This window comes from Sphaeroforma arctica (genome assembly GCF_001186125.1).
Source record: "Sphaeroforma arctica JP610 unplaced genomic scaffold supercont1.268, whole genome shotgun sequence".
Lineage (NCBI taxonomy): Eukaryota > Ichthyosporea > Ichthyophonida > Sphaeroforma > Sphaeroforma arctica.
The window spans coordinates 25,322-43,600 of NW_014040290.1; the positions used below are offsets into that span (position 1 = coordinate 25,322).

The 18,279-nt window shown below is 42.7% G+C and overlaps 1 protein-coding gene across 1 annotated transcript; it reads left to right on the forward strand.

The window, feature by feature from the left end:
- Window positions 1–760: 760 nt before the first annotated feature.
- Window positions 761–5,788, forward strand: SARC_04634 (hypothetical protein). Its single transcript, XM_014301523.1, has 3 exons — window positions 761–1,219; window positions 1,560–4,603; window positions 4,981–5,788. Exons 1-3 carry the CDS (start codon window positions 952–954, stop codon window positions 5,740–5,742), a joined length of 4,074 nt encoding a protein of 1,357 aa, XP_014156998.1. The 5' UTR covers window positions 761–951; the 3' UTR covers window positions 5,743–5,788.
- The last annotated feature ends 12,491 nt before the right edge of the window (window positions 5,789–18,279 follow it).

Genomic DNA, 18,279 nt, shown 5'->3' on the forward strand with positions numbered 1-18,279 from the left:
TTAAAGTTAAGGTAATAAAGTAGGTATATATATATATATATATATATATATATATATATATGTGTGTGTATATATTCACATTTGTATAAGCTGCATCCTCTGTTTACCTTCATAAATTGTAAGAAAATTGATTCCACAATCGTATTCACACTTCGGTGAACCTGTTTGACATTATACTTTGCTTTTCAAAAACAATTACATATGCGGCTGATTCATGATCATTTTGATAACTACTACGAATGTGTGTTCACCTATCCGCACTTCAACGTTTCAATTAGTGAAGAATGTATGCCTCCCTGTATGTTAGCGTAAAAATTCTATATGGAAATGTCCACATACATGAACGCAGGTTTTCACACAAAACAAATCGTTGAACACGCCCTATTTGTTATATGTATTGAATTGTATGTATATGTTATCCGCTTATAGTATCGGGATTTATAAGATCTCTACCTGCTATCAAATGTAAACATGTATATAGGATATTCACTTCTCAAACTGGCATGATCAGTCTGTTTATACGATTGTAGACATTGGCATGGAAAGTCTAAAGTACATCCTAAATGTACCGCAACACCTATCTGAAGGTATAACTGAGTAGCCGCATTGATTGGGTCTTGCCATTGCAATGTCAACCTTTCAAAACAGCGTCCTTCCCGCCGACTAACATTTTCTACGATGGCATTGTCTTGTTTCTTTCAACAGCCCTCGCTTCAATTCAAGCGCAGCCGTCACAGCCTGTCAGCAAAACAGTGCAATCCGGAGTGGTAACCAGCATTGTCACAGATGCAATATAGCCCTATTGCGCCCCAAAGGTCACGGGTGCAATATAGCCCTAAATTGCCTAAAAGGTCGCACTCCCAAGCCTTGCACTTCCAGTTTCGCTGGCATGAAGCCGTTCAGCTGTAGGGTATAGTCTGCGGATCAAGCCAGGCTTTGTACTCACGGGATATGGGGGGCGCCGGAGTGGACTGTCCAATCTGCCTCGATGATCCTGGGCTGCAATGGGGGGGTCTGCGGGGGTGTTTGCACAAGTTCTGTCTCCTCTGTATCGAGACCTGGGCGGAGAGTAGTACCGCGTGCCCTATGTGCCGGACACCTTTCGAACATATCGATGTGTATGGTGGTCGGGTCGACCAGAGATCGTTGCTGCGTACTATACATGTGCAACAGAAGCAGTTCGCCGCCGACCCCGAAGCCGATGACTTAGCTGAACACGGTATGTGACTGGTGTTGTTATTGTGAGGCAGCTATTGGTGAGGCTATGTTACCACTGTTTGTCAAACGGCCACTTGCGTATGCCGAGAGTGTTGTCTGTGCGTGAGTTGAGTGTCACCCCCTTTTCTTTCATACGTAACGATGCTTTGGTTTACCTTGTGATGCGTCAGCCAAAACTTGGGCACCTCCCCAGTGCACGAGTGTATCGCCGTATTTGAGATGGCTTCGCCTCGCGTACACGTGGCGTGCTCCTCACTACCACCGTATTCAAATCAGTGTATCTACCGTACCCAGTCTGATGTGTCCCGTTCCAAACTGATTCGACCTGACTACCCTTACAGTGCGAAATGCGGCGTGCGAAGTCTGCCGGTCGAGCGAGAATGAAGCCGAACTTCTGCTGTGCGATGGAGTCCTCGCGGACGGTAGCATGTGCCCCAGGGCTTATCACATGCTCTGCGCAGGCCTGGACGATTTGCCCCCAATGGAGGAAGAGTGGTTCTGTCCCAATTGTGTGGCCAGGCTGTCGAGAGGCGGTCCCCGTCCGGCATATGAGGACAGCCCCGTCACCACTGAAGGTCCGAAGCATGAGTTCCGGTCGGCTGTCCGGGAGAGTCGCGATGAGACTCTGGATAGGAATGGATACGTCAATGACGGCTGGATGGTGAGTGACGACGAGGTGGAGTACACCTCCGGCGCCAGCGACACCGATGACGATAAAGGCAGCGGCAGTGCGACTGACTCTGAGGTGGATAGTACCAGTGACAGTGATGACAGTACGAGTGAGATTGACGAACCCAGCAATACAGATGGAGATACACCCAGACGGGGCCTGCGCAACGGGCCTAGGGTGACGTCCACTCACTTCAGCAGCCGACCGGATAGTCCAGGGACCTCAAGTGGGCGTATTAAGACGGGGAGTGGTAGGGGTAGGGGCGTTGTTGCTTCTGATTCGGAGGACGAATCTCTGACTAGCCTCGAGTCCGAGAGGGTGGCTAGGCTTAGTGCGTTGCTGCAAGAGCGTGTGCGCAACCTTCCGCCAGAGCAGCGCAAGTCGCGGCCAAAGCCCAAACCCAAGGCACCCGTGCGTAAAACAAGGCGGAAACGCAAGGCACCAAAGAGGACTACCACGAAGAAGGGCAAAAAGAAAAGGAAGACGACGCCTAAGCCACGTGTGATTGAAAAGAAGAGCACGCGCATTGGGTTGGATCTGCAGTCTTTTGCTCGGAGTGGATCGAACGCCAACGGATATAGCACTACGGCTCGTGCACACCGCATGGCCAAATCGTTTGCTAAACACTCGCAGAACGCAGAAAGGGCACTTCAAGAGCGGTGGGAGAGTGCTGCGAAGGCCGAAGAAGCTCTGAAGAATCGCCCCGTGCAGCCCAAGGGTTTCTTTGCGAGTTTAGGCACGAGTTCGTCTGGTTTGGGGCCCAGTAGTCGTGGTCAAATGGGGGGGTTGTTTGCGGGGTCTACTGCGCATGGACCGGAAGGAGACAAACACGGGGGAATGAGTGCAGGGCAATCGCCTGGTACGTCCACCAATCGCACGGCACGGAATGCCAAAGTGGTTAAGAGCACCAACGCTGTGAACCGGAAACTGGCCGAACTCAGAGAAGAAAGCCGTGGCGATGGTAGTGCGACCCAGGTAGAGAAAACTGCGGTCAAGGTAGAGGAGTCTGTGGTCAAGAGGGAAAACTGGGATGGTGTTGGTGTTCGTGCGACTACCAGCAGGACTGTGAATCCGGGCCGGAATCCCGCACAACCCAAGAAGGATAGATTCGATAGTTTGGAGAAGTTTGGCTTTGTCACCAGCACCGCGAAGAGCGAGACTCAAGCTGTGCGAACATCCACGACCGATAGTAGACGTACCAGTCTTCACACAACTGCACACCCAGCCACGTCGGGTCTTGACTCCACATCTCGGGCCAGTGCGAATAAGGATAGAACTAAAGCCGCTGTTCAACCATCATACACGTACGCACCCAGTTGGGTTACGGACACGTCGCGATACAGCGTTGAAGCATCCTATAAAGCATCTGATCGGATACCTGGTAAGACTCTGCGCTACGGCACGGCTGTCAAGAATAGTGGGCAGGACAAGACCACAACCACTGTGGATAGTGGTAAGGAAGTGAGTGCTCCGGTTGAGGGTAACAACGCGCAGTTTAGAACCTTTGCAGCGATGAATCGAACGGATAATGCGCAGCCAGGGCACTCGCTATCTGACCAGTTGGAGCGTGCATTGGAGGCACAGAAGCGACCTGCAAAGGCAGCAAGAATGGATACCGAAGACGAGCAGCGCCGAAAAAGGATGGAGGAGTGGATGAAAACGAAGATGCGCATGCACATGGGGGAGAAGCCTTCCGAGGAGAAGACAGACCACAATGTCAGGGCACGGAACTATAAGAGCAGTATTCTGGAAGGGGTGGACGGACACACGGTACGCTCTGGGAATCGATTCTGCACGACATCTACAAGCCCAACAGCGCCGGGGAGGGCACAGGGAGCGACACATGGTACATATGACAGTCGACGGAAGCCTGTGGGTGTTAAGTCGGAGCCGCGTGCAGAGCCTACTAAGCACCCGCATAGTGAGAAGCCTGCTGCGACCTTCAGGGATTACAATAGAGGACTCGCGGGAGATATGGTTGATGCGGAAAGAAACATCCCTGACATGAAGCAGGAGGCAAACGTGGTTGGATTGGAGCTTGATGCGGAGCCCAGCACACATGCACATGCCTATCCTAGAAGGAAACCTTGTGACGCAAAGCAACCAACGATTGATGGGAAAGTAGAGCCTTTGGCAAAGCGCTGTAGGTACACATCTCGTGAGCAATCTGTATCGCCAGAGGTGTTTCCTGGTGAGGTTTATAGAAGGATTCGCATCAGTACTACAGGGACAATTCCTGGCATCAAACAGGAGGCAAGCGTTACGAAAATGGAGCTCCGAGAGGAACTTGGTACACACGAGCACCGTGATCAATCTGCATCGACACGTGAAATCAAGATGGAGAAAGGTGCTGGCAATAGCCAAGAGATGTCTGGAAGTGGAAGAAGGGTAACAGATATGAAAGCGGCACCACGTACAGCGGGTCGTACACACACGCGTAGTGTAAAATCTTATTCGAAGAACACATGGTGTGATAATCTATTCAGTGACGGTGACTCCGGATCAGATGGTAAACTCAAGAGAAGGAACAGAAACTCGGACAGTCGCGAGGCGAAGGGTCGATTTCGTGTACCCTCATCGAGTGAATCGGAGGGCGAGGATGATGTTGTTGTCCAGCGAAAAGGGACAAAGCGGAAGCGCTTGCTTTCAGCGAGCGACAGTGATAGCGCGGATGAGAATGGGCTTGCCCAGGTCAAATGCGCAGGTGTCTCTCAGGTAAGTAGTTATTTGTAGCAATTCTCTAATTTTGGAAGACAATAAAGTCCAATCTGAGCATGTGGTGTAATGATTCTCTGCACCCATCCGTCATTTGAAGACTTGTGCGGTAATAAGTTTGATATTCAACTTGCTCTCGTACCGTCTTGCATGATAGCTTTTGGCAAATATCGTATCTGACGCCTGTCACCATCTCCATGGCAGAGTTTTTTGCGCTCAATCGCAAAAGTGGCTGCAGATCCAAGCCGTGGTGTTACTTGTAGTTGCTCATATGTGGGTAGTACGGGGCAAAAGATCACAAATGCGGTTCATGTTCAAAATTGTTGTCCTTTTCCTGATTTCATGATTCTCACTCACTTTAACATTTAACCCTCTAGGCCACGAATTCCGACAAATGCCACACGCGCAGATCAACTGATAACCTGCACGATGCTGACGCATATGCTCCGGGGAAGAAGGAAAAGACCTCTCTTTTGCCCAAATCAAACGCTGCACCCTCTAGCAGCAGTAACTCGAATACCGAGCGGGCCATCAAGTCGGAGATTTCCTCGATGTCGAACACGAGGGTAGTTATTGACTTGTCAGGAGATAGTGATGAATGCGCACAGCCTTCATCGATATTTAAAAAGAAGGGAGTTACAGGCACAGGTGCTACACTGCACGATAAGACACGAGAACAGAGGTGGACATCTCTTGCTCAAGGCTCGGAGGCTAAGCCAACGGCAGCACGCCCAAAAAGATCTTTGGCGCTTTTTGATACCTCCAATGATTCACGGTCAAGTTCACCAGTAGTCTGTCAGGACTGTGAGAACAATTGTAGCTCGCGTAGAGGCGTGTCCGTGTGTAATCATAAAACTATTGGCAAAGGTTTAAATGGTGCAAATAGAGAGCTATCATCGGGTAGAGCAGCTCTGAGGAAATTGAACATCATCAGGGGCGTAAAGGAACAGATACGAGCCGGTGCGAGTTCTGGAACTGCAAAGGGTAGCGGATTAGACTGTGCACGTGCACATGCCTCTATGCAAACAGACAATCAGAAATCAGATGCGAATGATCCGTATGCGAATAAGTACTTCGCGCACAACCGCATGGCGACGCCGCCACCCAAACTTAATAGGTTTTGCTTTCAGCGAAAATGAGCAGACTCACATGCTAAATTAAATAAATCACAGTATATTCCACCAGCCTGGAACTTAAATGTGTTCGTGGCTTCTTTTATTAGTCTAATTATTTTAGTTCTTTGAGCTCGCGCACACAAAACTGATGTGGTGTTGAATGTATTGATATCAAGTGCTGAGTACTGCAATCTGGCTTACACAAGCGTAAAAATAGAGAGACAAAGTTAATAGCTATATCATCATGGGGGACGATACCACTCATAGCCGACAAGCGTCATCTCCGGATTGTCGTGCAATCATGTCAGGTCATTGCGGATGTATGAGATGGCTCATGCTCCTCAATGATGGCTCAACTTCAACCAACTTGTTCGATAATTGGGAACTACACACAAATGCTTGTTGTAAAATTGATGCAAATTACAAGGACCCCTAAACCCCCATTTTTCTGCAACTCCAGGTCTCCAGCACATAAATTTATTGGTTCGGCGACCATTTGACTTACAACTTAAGACTACCTGCCGACACAAAACGATCTATACCATCGTGATGTACAACTGCTGAACTCCTTGTAGATCACCTAGGCTCTTCGAAAATCGCCACAGTTTTAGAAAATAACTTCCCTTTTTGTACATGTTGTCTCTTTATTGATAGCACGCAATTCGACAAGGAATACAATATTGAACTTCCTGTATTGAAGTTTTTGAAGGACGGCACGCTCTATGGACTTGGAATACGGCTCTGTTATACAAGTCAGTTTATATCATCTACATTCCCGGTCAATGATTGCATACGGCTTCACTCGTTTGTAACACGAATCCCTTAAAACGCGGAAGAGATAGTTGCGACAATACAAAAACTCCGAAATCTAAGACACTTGTATACAGTACGCAGTTCGATAATAACCCTCCTCGCGATCTTTCCGCGTTACTTCTCTGCTGAGACTATTGCTCTAAACGCGAGAATCATCCGTAGTTCAGGAATCGTTAAAGTTATCTGTATTTGAAATTCGTCGTATTGTTATATCATGCACTGAAAGAATTTACGATAAACAAACGTCTTTGATTTTCGAAGACCTTGTTTGAGATTCTTAGCAATTTAATTGGACACAAAATGGTGATAGTAAGAGTGGTGGCTGTGGTGCTATGCAATAAAAACCGATATTTCACAAAGTGCCGCGAGCGAATGGTCTTCGAAGCTTTGTGTCCTTTTAGCAGAAAAATTAAGTTTGATAGCGAATAAAAAAGTATTCCCCTTTCTCCGTCCACACTACTGGCCTGAATCCAATGATTTTGAGTTGAATTTATACAGCAACTATCACTGTGGGAACCTATGCACCCTTCAACAACTCTCAATCACTAGAAAAAGAATATTAATAATGACATATTCAATTCAGAAAATACACACTTGGGAACAAAATGATTCGAACTATGATAGCATTCGCGAAGCGCCCCCAGTTTTGTATCATAGCGCTTACTGCCCTACTAGCACTCGGTCAACAGCTTAAGTCTCTACACTCGCCAATTGTGAGGCATAGTCCCACATTGAGAACCTTCGCGTCTTCAGTTGGCGAGCCTGTGTTTGGGATGCAGGTTATAATTGCGGTGGTTCCATTTTGTTTGTCAATTCGGTTTGAATGTCTTTGATACTCGTCTTTGATATCTGATTAAAACACCACACCGTTTTGTTGCTTTCAGGACGCTAAATTCTGTCACAATCGCAAGCCTTCCCATTTCGAGACACAAAGTAAGACCGTACCTAGTTTAAATGACACAGTTTATAGTTATCTTGTGTTAGACAGATTGCAGAAGTAAATTTGATTTATAGCCCTCAGAGAACAAATATTTTCGACAATGGAGAGCAAATTATTTTTGCCTATTATAGTTTTCAGGGCGATCTACTATTGTATATTGCCCTACTTTAGAATAGTTTGGATCCTTCATCAACCGAGACGAAGAGCGTTGTATAATTAACATAGTATTTAGAAAACTAAACTCGGCCCATTTTAGTGTTGAGTTAGATTCTATCATATATAGTGCAAGCGTCCAAGGTCACGGATAAAAAAATTGCCGCTAACGTATCTACCGTGTATCGAGCTCCAGGAATGGCAAGCTACTAATGAATCACAAAATCCCTTTTAGGCGACAAATTTTGAAGAACAATATATATTGCACATCCTTTAGTTGATTGTGTATTAATTGCGAAATGTGTAAGTTGTGGAGTCAGTATCTGTAACCTATGACATGAACGTTTAACATTTCAATCTTCCGACATAAAATGGTTTAACGAGATCCTATTTCAGCAATGAGCTGGTCAGTTGGTGTCACTTGAATAAAAGATTTGGAATGGTACCAATACTACACTTAGTACAATCACTATAAATTATTATTCGTTTTTGGTAATATATCTGACACCATTGTGCAGCAGCTGCAACTTGTTTTAATATCGACAATAGCTAGCGGGTGATATTTCCTTTTCTGTAAGTGTGATTATATTATATGTAACGTAGTTTAATCAGTCCTGCTACTTTCGAATACAAAGACTATTGTACGATATAATCGTTCGACGTTTTTCCAAATTTGACTCTCTCGATGGGTATTTTATGTTATGTCTAAAACTGCCCCATTTTGAGTGATGTGTATTAACAAAATCTAAAACCTCTTGTGATATAGGGTTTTTAGATAGGTCAAGTATTTACTCTGAACATTATGACATTTACAAAATTTGGAGACTGTAAGTAGTAGTCCTTTATACTACAACTAATCACAAATATTGCTATCCAATTTTACTCGGATGTCAGCGCCCGAAAATCGTTGCAATATTGGCAAACGGCTATCGAGTGGCAAAGTATTTATCTGTCAGTGTATTTGCATGTAATGTTAACCTAACCAATGCTGATTTCATCTATTACAACGGCTTTTGTGCAAAATGCATGGTTCGCCGGTTTCCCGCTTCTTAAATCAGCCGGAGAATTCCTAGCATAAACTATTTGTCCTCGACGACTGTCGTGCTTTTTTTTTGTCAATATTGAGTGTGCTTGGACACAGATCACTAAATAGCGATTATTTGGATTAGTAGATCTGCGATTATTTGGATCAGCAGATCTTAGAAACCATATCTACGTCCAATTGAGTTTATCAACATGATAAGATCAAGTCGTAGATGGTATATTTAAATCGACTTAGTCATGAAAAGATCCGTGTGATCGAATCAGTATAGAAAGACTTGTGACTATAGGTATTGGACTTGGTAGTACTTTGAAATAAACATAGTATAACAGTCGAATAAAAAAGTTAGGTATGCCTCGTAAAATAGCAGTCCTCTGAGGGATAGGAAGACTGCGACATTCCCCACATAAAATCCTCTCATATACTTATTCGCCAAATAAATTTTAGTTTAAAGTGAAGGAAAATATTCAAATCGACTTCATGAGAAGATCCGTGTGATCAAAATAGTACAAAAAGACTTGTTACTAAAGGTGTTGAACTTAATTGTATTTCGAAATAAACACGGCATAAAAGTCGAAAAAATAAAGTTAGGTAGGCCTCGTGAACTAGCAGTTACTCTGTGGGATTGTAAGACTGGGACATTCCCTAAATATATTTCTCTTATATACTAATTCGCCGAAGGGATTTTAGTAAATAGTGAAGGAAAATATCAAATCGACTTCATGAAAAGATGCGTGTGATCGAAATAGTATAGAAAGACTTGTTACTAGAGCTATTGGACTTAATAGTATTTCGAAATAAGCATGGTATAATAGTCGAGAAAAAAAAGTTAGTTAGGCCTCGTGAACTAACAGTACACTGTGGGATTGTACGGCTGCGACATTCCCTATATAAACTCCTCTTATATACCAGTTCGCCGAAGGGAATTTAGTAAATTGTGAAGGAAATGAAAATTAACAGCAGAATATTTCATAGGATGAATAGAGAACATTCCTGTAGGTGTGTATGTACATTTAGAGACTATCCCATCTTAGCCATGTACATCGAATTGTGTCGGTTGTGCAACCTATGTTGTACTCTTTACTAGTACCTGTCGTTCTGGATTGCTGCCTGCCGTCCTAGACTGTAGCCCGCAATCTCATTGGATGACACATGGATATTTGATAGTGTACCATAGATTTCTGACGGCAGTTCTTAAGCGTTCCACAGTATTTCAGCAATGGTCGGGCCGGAATGGTTGGACCTACAATTAACAAAAGCAACTTCATCCAACTTTTATGGAGTTTTCTAGATTCTGCAAGTTCCGATTTGTAGATAATCAATGTGTTTCCACCAAAACATAGCACATACATACATACACAATTACTCGTTTTTAAGTGACTTTGTGAACACCAAGGTATACGATGGCCCCCTCGCATGCTATTCTCGCCCGACAAGCAAAGAATTATAAGGATTTCCTGAAGTATTGGAAACCAGATCATGATTGGGATGCGCACGAAATTTTTTTATCCCAACACAGATACCACTACAGCATAAGATAAATTACTTCTGTCTACTGGTATACGGTAGTGAAACCCCTTGTCCTAATGATCACCTACTCTATTTCCTATTATATGCCTTGTATTGTCAACGACTGGGATCCAGTTGATATGAAGGGAAATCCTACAAGATCAACAAATGTAAATAATTTACTTGTATCCATAGAGAGGGCAGAGCTCAAGGGTAAGGGAAAGGCAAATGCTGCTAAACATCCTGTGGAGTATGACAATTTTCGCAAATTCTTGCTGTAAATTCAGAAGACTGGCGTTTCCAAAATAGTGGTTTGCATGCCCTTTGGACCTGGACTTGACCTGGACTTTTCAACTTATTTGTCAGATAGATGATGTAACAAATATAAAATTTGTGGATTTAAAGCCCAAGACAGCCAGCATCAGCTTATTTTTGTGACTTTAGTTCGAAGTAAAGATCTTCGAGAGAAGGGCAGTAACCACACAAATTTTACTCGGCTATATGGATTCTCATCCGTGCGCTCTAAGAGCCCTAGCCGCTCACCTTGTTGAGCGCATGCTAGAACGAACTATTGTGCACCAATTGGATTTGGGTTACCTGTGTACTTTAAATGATACTGTGGGGCGTGATGATAAAGTGAAATCAGATGTGGCTAAAATGGCAATAGTTTTTAAAAAGTACGTCTTGAGATCTTTGTGGCACAAGGCGATGTCGAGGAAATTGGTACTCACAGACTCAGGAATGTTCGTGCACATATGCACAGAGGCGCGGGCGCACAAAGGATGATGCAGAAAACTCATACTGCAGTTTCAATTTGAGCGATGAAGAGTTTGATTTGGTAGTACCAGGTATGTGGGATTTACCAGGCTTCCGTATTCAGCACAAGAGAATATTTGCTATCAGTGGACTATACCTTGGCATAGCTGAGAGTATATTGGTACCTGCAGAGTATCACAAATACTACGATGGTATGGTGAGACATTTATTTCCGGATATCAGCGATGAAATTTTTAGATTGGTAATATTACGTCGACCTGCTGTTGTCATTCGAGCCGGAGACGATGGCTTTAGAGTACAAGAGATTGGCGGTGCCGAACAGAACACTGATAATAATCTTAATAATCTCAATATGCATTATATGCAAAACCAGATAGTAGCTTTGGATGCAGGCATCACTCTTCTGAAATGTATGATAGAAGGCATAAAAACAAAGATCGATCAACATCATAATGTTTTCAAGTATAGTCACAGAGGACATGATGGGCGATTTAACATACTACGACTCTCAGTGCAAGCTCGTACGAATTATCCGAATAACAACAACGCAACAGGAAACACTGGCCCAGCCAACACCCAGAATGGAGCAAGGGATAACTTGGAACATGATGATATGCACCACCCCCATGACAGTCGTGAGGCTTGCCTGAACAAAGGAATAAGGACTCTATGAAAATTATGGCAGGAGCATGACACGGGACTATATGGAAACAAACCCACATGTTTGTTTACTGACAGTGAGCGAGGTAAAGTCAAATGCACGTATAGTTTGCGCCTATGCCTTTGGAGAACAATAGAGACGTTGATCGCTAGAAGAACCAGCGCTCAAATTGCTATAGAGAAAATACAGGATGCGTACGGTGCAGCTTTATCAGGGACAGCAATATACAGAGCATGTCGCTCTGATAAGGATATGGCAGAGATTAAATAAAGTAAGCCATGAATGTCTTTTTTTCGATTCACACATTGCAAACCTCGACACAGAGGAAAATCAAGTGTTACAGCTTACGAGATTATATCATGTGAAAGATATGGGCGATTTAAGACTTTAACAACCTTTTACTTTTTATTCTATGTTTATTAACACTACATGCTTGTCGCAGCAAAATCGGGATGACGTGTGTGTGTGTGTGTGTGTGTGTGTGTGTGTGTGTGCACGTGAGCTTTGAATATAGTGTGTGTAGAAAATATCAAAATATTTTATGTCTCGTGCTGCCTTTTCTTGAAATCAAAACAATGGCCATACCCAATAGGAATTACACTAGATTACAATTCTCTCTTCCTATTGATCTTCCTAATGTTGTACACAGCGTTGTATAAATAACAGATATTCTTTTATATATTATAGCATGTATCCAAGGAGCCTTTGAACTGTACCACTACCCTGATATTAATGGATCTACTCTATCTAAAATATTGAGTCGCTCTGTATCATATTATTCACAATACAAGACTGGTCTCGGACCTAAAAGAGTACTAGTGTGTAGTAAATAATCACATAACAAGATTTCCTCTTTGAAGAAGAAAAATTCTTCTTGTAGCGGGTACCTGACATAGGAGAAGTACATGTTTACGGAGTTCTTTAAAACTGGAATACATTCACTTTTTATATTTATATGTTACAGCATTCATGTACACAGTCCATGTACAATTGTTGGAACATTCATGTACACTCTGTGTGTATAAATGTTACAACATTCAAGGTACACTATTATACATAAATATTTCAACATTCATGTACAGAACGTAAAAGAAATATGGTTTTGATCAAAATAGCCTAGTTTTGGGAATCAGATAACACTGTAGTATACTTTCGAGCTAGGAAACTCTACAGTAGATGGTAGGTGGGGGGTTTTTTTTTGAAAACCTTAGTTTTCTTTGAAGTCATACAAGAGCAGCATGATCTATTGTGAAACAGGGCAATTGGAGACCTCCTGGCCAGTGAACTAGATGTGCTTGTCTATGCCAAATTGGGTGAAGAGTCCCGTACCAAGCCCAGCGACTAAATGCACTAGCTTGTGGAATCTCAAATTCTGATACTTGGGAATTTAGGAATCTATCATCAATAAAGATAGTTGACTAAACGACTTCTTTAGTAGACTAAGGATCTAAATCTACAGAGCCACCCTTTTTATATGGCCTACCTCGCCTACAACTCTTTCGCTTCACATCCCTCCTCTGCTTAAATTACCCCCACTTCTCGGTAAATTTCACAGTAATCTCCCGTCCACTTATAACGGACTTCGCTACTCAGAGTAACGATTATGTAAAGTCTCCTCCAATCATCAAACACCCAACGGTTGAGTTTACACCTCCCCAATGAACAAGACACGAGTGTAAAGCGTTGATTCATTCACTCAACCATTTTCTAAGTTGCGTTTTTCAAAACTGGATTTCTTGCAAACTTAATATTTTTTTCAAAGTCCTCCACCTAGCCACCGAAAAATGCTCCTCCTCCGACAGCTCTAAGCCATCGTTGACTATCCGAGGCCTTCTCCGGGCAAGGCCAATGCTACAATCTCGAAAAAGAAAACGAAAGATTAAACCAAATGCTTTGTTCATCAAACCAACCATTTCCCCTGGACGATGAGCGTATTGCCGCCACCAGCTCACATGATTCCTGTACAGTCGTTACTCCCGCCCAGTATACTTATACAGCCACAACAAATATGGCTCCTTAAATTTCCATGAAAGACTCTTCTCCCCATTAGTATCCTCTATACACTGTTTAAGATGATCGAATGCAGTGTATGCATCTTTCTATCAATACGTACTTTATACATACAAAACCTATCCCTCATCAACTATGATTTCTCCAGCCTATCACCTTCCTTCGCGACTAATCTCCACACCAACTGACCAGGGTGCCACTCAGGAGCTGCTCTTTTACACTTATCCACCGCTTGCAATTGTGGCTCCTTCGTCACTTCATCTGCTATTGCAACAGCTTTATCACGCACCGTGGTCTCACTCAAAACTTACATTCCCAACACGTCTAACAATTTCGATTGTATTACCGTATCTACTTGCAACATGTACTGATAACCAGTCACAAGATAATAAACTAGGTTAACATCAGCCGCATAATTTACGGTTGCATTACACCGTGGAATATATACATGCTGGCCACAGATTCTTCTCTCCAACATTAAAACTCTTTGACACCCAATTCAAAACAGTGCGGAGGATTTTGCTCCGCCCTACCATTCCCTTGATGTTTATTGATAGACACCTAATGGTACGCCGCACCTCTTTCCGCCCAGAAGCGCTTCCTTTCATCCGATGCCAACGGAACACCCTGATCGATCACTATATGCTGCGATGTACTCCAAGGCAACACTTACTGCTGCAGGAACTTTAAGACACCCTTCGTGTTTTTCTCACCTGGACAACATGGCCTACGTCATACCTTCCGTGAAATTAATAATAACCACAACTTCCTCGAACCCATGTACTGTTCTAGGTAAAGACAAATGGTCTGTCCCAATACATACACACACTCCAGACAGACGATCAGGTTTCATCAACAAGTTCGTTTCCCCATGCAATCCTGAAACTTGCTGGCAGGCCACACAACCTTTCAATTTATTTCCAATAACGATAGTTAATTACTCGATTGCTCTAGTAGACTAAGGATCTAAGTCTACAGATAAGTCTACAGAGTAACCCTTTTTATATGGCCTACCTCGCTTACATCTCCTTCGCTTCACATCCCTCCTCTGCCTAAATTACCCCCACTTCTCCGTATACTCTCGTCCCCTTATAGCGAACTCTTTTATTCAGAGTTCAGATTCTGTGAAGTCTCCTTCAATCAATAACACCCGACGGTGTAATAAGCCGGGCCTCCACATTAGACTCTATGTATAAACGTACTCTTAAGCAGTACGATAAACGTACTCTTAATAGTACGAGGAACTTAAGTTTCCTAAATGTACTCTTAATAGTACGAGGAACTTAAGTCTCCTAAATGTGCTCTTAATAGCACGAGGAACTTAAGTTTCCTAAAATGGTTTTTAATGGCTATACTAATTAAACCTTTTCCATTTAACATATCAGATATTTGGATGAGGCCATTAAAAGGCCTCAGTAAAATACCAAACATAAAAGAGTTGGTCTAGTTCTATTAATAGAGCTTTATTTACTTTCCAATTTTATTTATATCTGAATACTTCGGTAGCGAGATGGCTCAACCGAATATAGGTTTCTAGGGACTATTAACGTTACCTAGTTGATCCTCTGATAAGCCAACCAGATCTGCCAGTCTGATGAAGGCTAAGTCGGTAATTCTTGATAGTGGCAAGTTATTGGTTAAGACAATAACTAAAGACGTCAAGAGTATTTTTATATATATATGTAAAAAAAATTCTTCTAAAGATAGGATTTTATGAGTCTATCGGATTCGCCCCAGAATAGAGCGACAACGAAACACTAAATAAAATCCCTTCGGCGGAAACAGTACGGAGAGGATTATATATAGGCAATGTCTCAGCCTCACAATCCCTCAGAGTATTGCTGTTTTCACGAGGCAAACATAACTTTATTAAACGTCTCATTTCGTTTATTTATATCGATATTTACACGATAGATAGAATTTACCTCCGCGTTTATTTTTTCTAAGGCATTACTATCGCCTATATTAGACTGAATCTTACAACGGTTGAGTTTTCAATTTACACTTGGTGTTTATTATTATTATTTTTTATTTTCTTTAAATAGATTTCGATCTATTTGTTGTAGCCGGGAGCTTCTGTGTTTGGACAATAGTTTTAAAGCAAGGTTGTAACCAATTGATGTCGTACCAATGTTAGTTGTTGGCATCTGAGATGTATTTAGACTAGAGTAGTGAGTGTTAGAAACGAAATCATATAGACAAGTGTCTCAGTCTATTTTTTAATTATCTTTTAGCTCACTACCAAGGCCTGACGCCAACATTGAATATTTCTTCAAAATTGGCGTACTTACTTATGCTTTCCGTAAAGTACTCTTCAGTCAGCCTGGTTAGACCGGCTTAACATTTTTTTAAAGTTTTTAACTGATATGCAACCGGGGTGCCTCTGCATACCAGAACTAGGCTTCACACACTCGGCCAGTATTTCTTAAGACATTCCCAATTATAACTACTGGCTCAATCGCCTCAGGACCAATCAAATTAGTGAAGAGGATACTCACATGCGAACCCCAGTTGTCCAGACTACGTGTCTGCAGAAATGAAGGGAGCTTCTGGCTATACATGTTGTAAAGAGAGGACAGTGCGGAGGTTGCGGACATCTCAGCGGTTGCATATTCGCCGAGAGCCTGCGGATGTGTGCAGTAGAGACAAAAGTAGGCTTGTATTAGCAACAGTTTGACTGCAGGCATCTAATTTACAAACTGCAATATAAACAATATTAGGTACAGGGGTTCAAAAATGACAAACCGGCACTACCTTAAAGAACATCTCCTTGCCCATTCGTGTGAACAAGGCCAGAGTGTGCATCCATTGTTTGAGCATCTTCGTCATATTACTGACAACAATCTCGGGGATGTGGGAAGAACCCGAAGCTTTGTTATTCAAATTTGGGCTTATATATTTATATTGTATTAGGCTGATCAGTTGTTGAAATGATAAGAGTTGATCTAGGATCCACAGAATGCATCTCTATTTATCTTGGTCTGTCATTTTGGTCGACCGTATGAGACAAAACCTTGACAACCATTCCGGCAAATCCTAACAAATCCTAATTACTACGATATTTTGATAGATAAGGATATCTGTAAACATATTTGTGAGGCACGAATAAATAATAATCTTTAGTCATTTTTTTCATCCGCTGTAAGTTTGACCTTCCTTTTCCAACATCGGCGTGATAGGAGTTGTAATCGCAGTGTGCACAGATATGTCCACTCAAGAACGAATCGTGGTATGTGTTCACAATCGGTTTATAAATAATCTTTCCTCTAGATTAGTTATATTGAGGGTTGACGTACGAACAAGATATACAGATGAACACATCACAGAATATAAGATACCGGAACCAACACTCCGGGCACATATTATAACCGGTCAGCAAGAATAAAACACCAACAGCGAAGAAACAGCAATCCCATCAACAGAAACCATCCTGACAGATTCAAAGGAAGTTATGTAACAGAGGGGCGGTAAGCCTTACTCTATTGTTGGTTTGAGTACAAATCGGGGTGTTGTGTAATGGGTGAATTGATACACAGTGTGAATTGGTTGCGAGTATAAGAACTAAGTAGAAATGCCTAGATAGTCGTTACTTGTGAATAGGTAGGGTAATGGAACCGTGTGTAGCGGATCTAGGGGTGAATGAATACACAAGTACAGAGAGCAGTACGCACAGTTATCGAGGGGTTATTATCCACGACATGGCTAAGTACTTTCACAAATAACGAGTCATGCGACAAAAAAAATAAGAACACGATAGTATTATAGAGGTTTACACATAGACGCATCGAATGACATCATATGAACTAATGACCATGGAATACTTTCATGCCAATTACCAGCGAACATGCGCAATGATAGGAATACGTAAATATTATAGAGAAACACACTAGGGGGTGCTGTGAGCCATAGCACAATATACTTTACGAAAAACACATATACGAGGAGTGCAAGATCAAAATCGAATTAGCGTCGTATTAGAAGATGGTCTTCAAACGAACAAAGAAGGAGCAAATCAGGAATACTAGATAGTTTATAAAGAGAACAGTACTTTATTTCTCAGTTTAGTTCACGTGTAAAACAAGGGCAAGTGTCTGGTAGACATTATAGGCACCGATAGCACGATGGCGGTTGAATTGGGCATGGAATTCCAACATGTTTGATAACGGAGGGTTCTCAAAAACAATTGAACCAGAGACCTTCGGTTGCCGATCGATAGGTTTTACCAGGGAAACAATCTATAGTGGAATTTAAAATTTATATCTGATGAGTACCTTGTGTGAGTATATAAAGGAATTGATCAGTCGTCAGTGTCGTGACACCAGGGAGGAGGAATATAACTACCTCCACAGTGTGAACAATAGCAATTAAGATTTCCACAGTGTCAATAATAGTAGTTAATTGTGTGAGTGTGTGCAAACGAGTCCTAAATCAAATAGGAGTTGCACACAAAGCGAGGTGTAGCTTCACGCACGCAGTAGGAGGAGGGTCCCAGTGGGGACGAAGCGACTCATTAGAGAAAGCGGCAGAAGGAAAGCGAAATGTGAGAGCACAGGGAGTAGAGAAGAACAAGACAGAAGACAGTAGGTTACGTGCAATATACTCTGGAGTGACTCACAATTGAAGCAACAAGATTTAGCACATGTGGAGTGGAGACAA

What these genes read in the sequence shown, in the direction of transcription:
- SARC_04634 (XM_014301523.1), top strand. Translation starts at nt 952, where the DNA reads ATGGGGGGCGCCGGAGTGGACTGTCCAATCTGCCTCGATGATCCTGGG. An exon ending in CGATGACTTAGCTGAACACG is followed by an intron (nt 1,220 to 1,559) that starts GTATGTGACTGG and finishes CTACCCTTACAG; the next exon opens with TGCGAAATGCGGCGTGCGAA. An exon ending in AATGCGCAGGTGTCTCTCAG is followed by an intron (nt 4,604 to 4,980) that starts GTAAGTAGTTAT and finishes TTAACCCTCTAG; the next exon opens with GCCACGAATTCCGACAAATG.